Here is a 3,594-nt window from a genome sequence, read left to right as displayed (position 1 = left end):
TATATCATTTCTCTTAGCTTACCATCTGAGACTAAATTTAAGACCATAAAGAGGCAATATCTTTATCTGTTTGTATACAAGGAGGTACCAAAGGTAACCAGAAACATTCTCTGTGAGACAAGCCCATTTTAGTTCAGGCTTCCATAACTAGAAGCCACTTGATGTGGCCCTCAGGCATCAGTCTGCTGACCAACAGCATTGAGTGAGGTTGTACTGCCACATGGTGTGTCTTTGTTTTGCAGTGTGTTTGTTGATTTTTGCGATGGCTGTGTACCTCTCTGATATTTTGTTTTCGGCTGGGGAAAACCAGTGGCCGAAACAGTTCTCATACTTCCAACAGCTTACAAAGACACTACCATGAGCAAAACACTAAGTCTATAAGTGGTTTTCACACTTTAGGAATGGTCACTTGAAGACCAACCTCGTTAAAGGTAACCGTTGACCTCCTGAACAAATGAAAATGTCACGAAAATTCATGAACTGATCTTGGAGGGATGTCACCAAACAGTTGATGAACTTGTTAATATGACTGGTGTGTTCTGGAGTGCCTCCCAATAAATTTTTAGTGAGGAACTGCAAAAAGAGTAGCAGCAAAATTTGTGCCTCACTTGCTCACAGATCAAAAGCAGTCAGGACTGAATGTATATCGTAAACTGAAAGAACAGTTGGAAGTTGATCTGAAACTTTTTTCAAAGGTCATCACTGGTGATAAAAGCTGGTGCAATGGCTATGACCCAGAAATGAAGCAGCAGTCAAGTCAATGGAAGCACTCAATATCACCATACCCCCCAACAGTGTGTCAAGTCCAATATCAAGACGATGCTGATTTGTTTCATTGATGTGAAAGGAAATGTCCACAAAGCATTTGTTCCTCCTGGTCAAACTGTTAAGCAGACATTTTACTTGACAGTTCTGAAGCATTTGCGAGACACGGCGAGATGAAAATGCCCCAACCAATGGCAAAGTGCAGAGAGGTGGTTTCATCACAGTATACACGCGATCACAAAAGCACCAATTACACAACTTGTGAAGTAAACATAGTGATTTCACCCAGCACACTACCTCAGTGCATGCAAGTGTGCTGCCATCTGTTGGCACGCTACAAAACTAGACCGGGAACGTTTTGATACCACCTCGTATTTGTTTACCCAATCGCTGGAATTGCATTGGTGATATGATTAATATTGTAACATACTTACACAAGTGTACCCACTCTCTGACTTTCAGGAAAAATAGACAATTTTTATTGAATTTTTTTGTAGATATTTTTCAGATATTGTAAATTACAATTATATAGGAATTTGTGGGGGAAAAAAACACCAAAAAACTTGGTATGCGAGCATGAATTAAATTTTTTCAAAAGTTTCATTTTGTAGATATATGTTAAGTATGACAGTATTAAGTGTGCGTTTCTACCAATTTTTATTTTTCACATTAAAATCCGACACAGTTGTAATCACAAAAGGTATTTGTAAAAAATTTCATCGAAAAACATGAATTTTTTTTCTGAAAGTTATGAGGAAACCAAGTCGAAGTTATAATTGCGAAAAGACTATAAACGTTCAACGGAAGTCCTTTGTATAAGAGTTGTAGGGAGTTATGACTCATAGCAATGTTCATTGGTTAATTTGATAATATATAATGACGTTCTTCTCATTTATAATTTTCAATTCAGTTGATAATCTATCGAAGGATTTCTAGAATTAGATTTCTCAATATTTGTTTTCCATTAAAAATTTCTTATTAAATTTTTTGTTATAAAATTACAACAAAGTATAACTGACCTCTTGAAAGATATAGTAAAATGGCGGACGAGACGCTACTAAACTTGTACAAATCTCAGCTTCAGCAGGTAATTCTTTATTTTCACATGTCAACAGTTGATTATTTGTTGTATTTAATGATTTATGTAGACTGTTTCAATGTCATCTTTAACAATATAAACTGATTATTTTCTGTTTTGTGTCTTCCTCATCTATTTGGTTTCTAAAATGTCACCATTTCTATTGTTACGGATTGTTCCCGAACAAACTGCAGATTATCACTGCTTGCTATATTACTTTTCAGTTTATATCTAATATCGTAAATTTACTGAAAAACAAAATAAATTTATATTTATATTTATATTCATGAATGTTCTATGAATATATTTGACTAACTAGCTCTATGTATTCGACACGTGTATATATATTTTTCTTTTGTCCTCAGCTTAGTTCTTTTATTGCATTCATATTCTTTCCTGTTCCACTAATAGATACTTACAAGGAAGATGACTTACTCATAGCTTAATTTTTACAATAATTTGTTTATATTTGGACTTGATTTCCATTTTGGAAACTAGCTTTTAAAATGTAATATTGACGCAATGAAACTGTCCTGCTCTAAGTCGTCGCTTTGTGTAGGAAAAAAAATAATAGTATGACAATTATTTCCGTCTTTCTGTGTTAAAACCCCCACTGAATTCTTCTGTCTATTATTCTTAGGTTGATTCAATCGATACAATCACCTTAGTAGAAAAATGTGAAAATTGCTATGAATGTTTTAATTTCTGAAATGACTGATTCTTAAAAAAAAAAAGGGAAAAAGTAGGCAGTAAGAAAATGGAGAAAAATAATTAAAAATAGATGATTGCCTCCAATGGAAATTACAAGTCACTTAAAGAAAATTGTTCCTTTTTCTAACTGTTTGGAAATTAGAATACTTTCGATGAAATTTACTCAGGCGTCTTTATTTACTATATTTTGGTGGGGCGCCAAAAATTTTTACTGTCATTTTAAAGATTTTCTTAACTCCACATAAATCTTTTAAAATCTGTTACGCAATCCTGATTTGTGTTCAGAGATCTTGTTTGTGATTGATTGCCTTAGTTTCTCCGTTACCACAATGTATTAAACTGAATATCTGAAAAACTTCTTTACTGCTGCTACTGTAAATCATTATTTCCCGTATTTGTCCCTTCTGGCAACTTAATTTAAATAACAGCTTTGTGAATTTTATTTCCTTTTGCACAATGTTCGTTTAAAGCAAATGAATCTATAAACAATGTCTTCTAATGGTTCCTCTCTGAGTGGGCGTTTTTGTGATGTAAACAATTGTTTTATATCGTGTGGGTATATATATATATATATTTCAGATGGTGTATTATTTCGATTATATGGGAATGTAATGTGGGGAAACTGATGGGCTTATACATATATATATTACAATTTTTTGTCAAAGTTTTAAGTTTCATTTTGTTTGTATATGTGTGTGTCAGTATGTATGTGTTTTTGTTACACGTTACATTCCGATTTGATCGTAATCTACCGCCGTCTGAAAGGTATTTGTAGAAAATTTTTCCGTGCGACTGTACTTATAAACATTGGTACTACTAAAGCAGCGCGGACCCGATGCGCAGTCGCGCGTCCGCGCTAGCTAGTCGTGAGTGGTCGATCCTAACCCTAACCCTAAACACGTATTCATTTGCACACGCGGGATAGGGTTAGGGATAGGATCGACCACTCAAGACTAGCTAGTGCGGACGCGCGACTGCGCGTTCGGGTCCGCGCTGCTTTAGTAGTACCATAAACATTAACCAAAATTGGCATGACTACA

General features: G+C 34.7%; 2 protein-coding genes across 3 annotated transcripts in view; both read left to right on the top strand.

The window, feature by feature from the left end:
• The window catches only part of LOC106878624 (protein IWS1 homolog), an 863,399-nt gene that overhangs the window by 370,489 nt on the left and 489,316 nt on the right, over positions 1–3,594 (top strand). The window lies entirely within an intron of this gene.
• The window catches only part of LOC106875499 (survival of motor neuron-related-splicing factor 30), a 34,805-nt gene continuing 32,891 nt past the window's right edge, over positions 1,681–3,594 (top strand). The window contains exon 1 of the mRNA XM_014923668.2: positions 1,681–1,852. Coding sequence (XP_014779154.1) covers positions 1,805–1,852 — 48 coding nt within the window. The 5' untranslated portion in view covers positions 1,681–1,804. The remainder of the gene's footprint in view (positions 1,853–3,594) is intronic.

This window comes from Octopus bimaculoides, chromosome 10 (genome assembly GCF_001194135.2).
Source record: "Octopus bimaculoides isolate UCB-OBI-ISO-001 chromosome 10, ASM119413v2, whole genome shotgun sequence".
Lineage (NCBI taxonomy): Eukaryota > Metazoa > Mollusca > Cephalopoda > Octopoda > Octopodidae > Octopus > Octopus bimaculoides.
The sequence above is the reverse complement of the archived record's forward strand: the minus strand, read 5'-3'. Positions and strand labels throughout refer to the sequence as shown.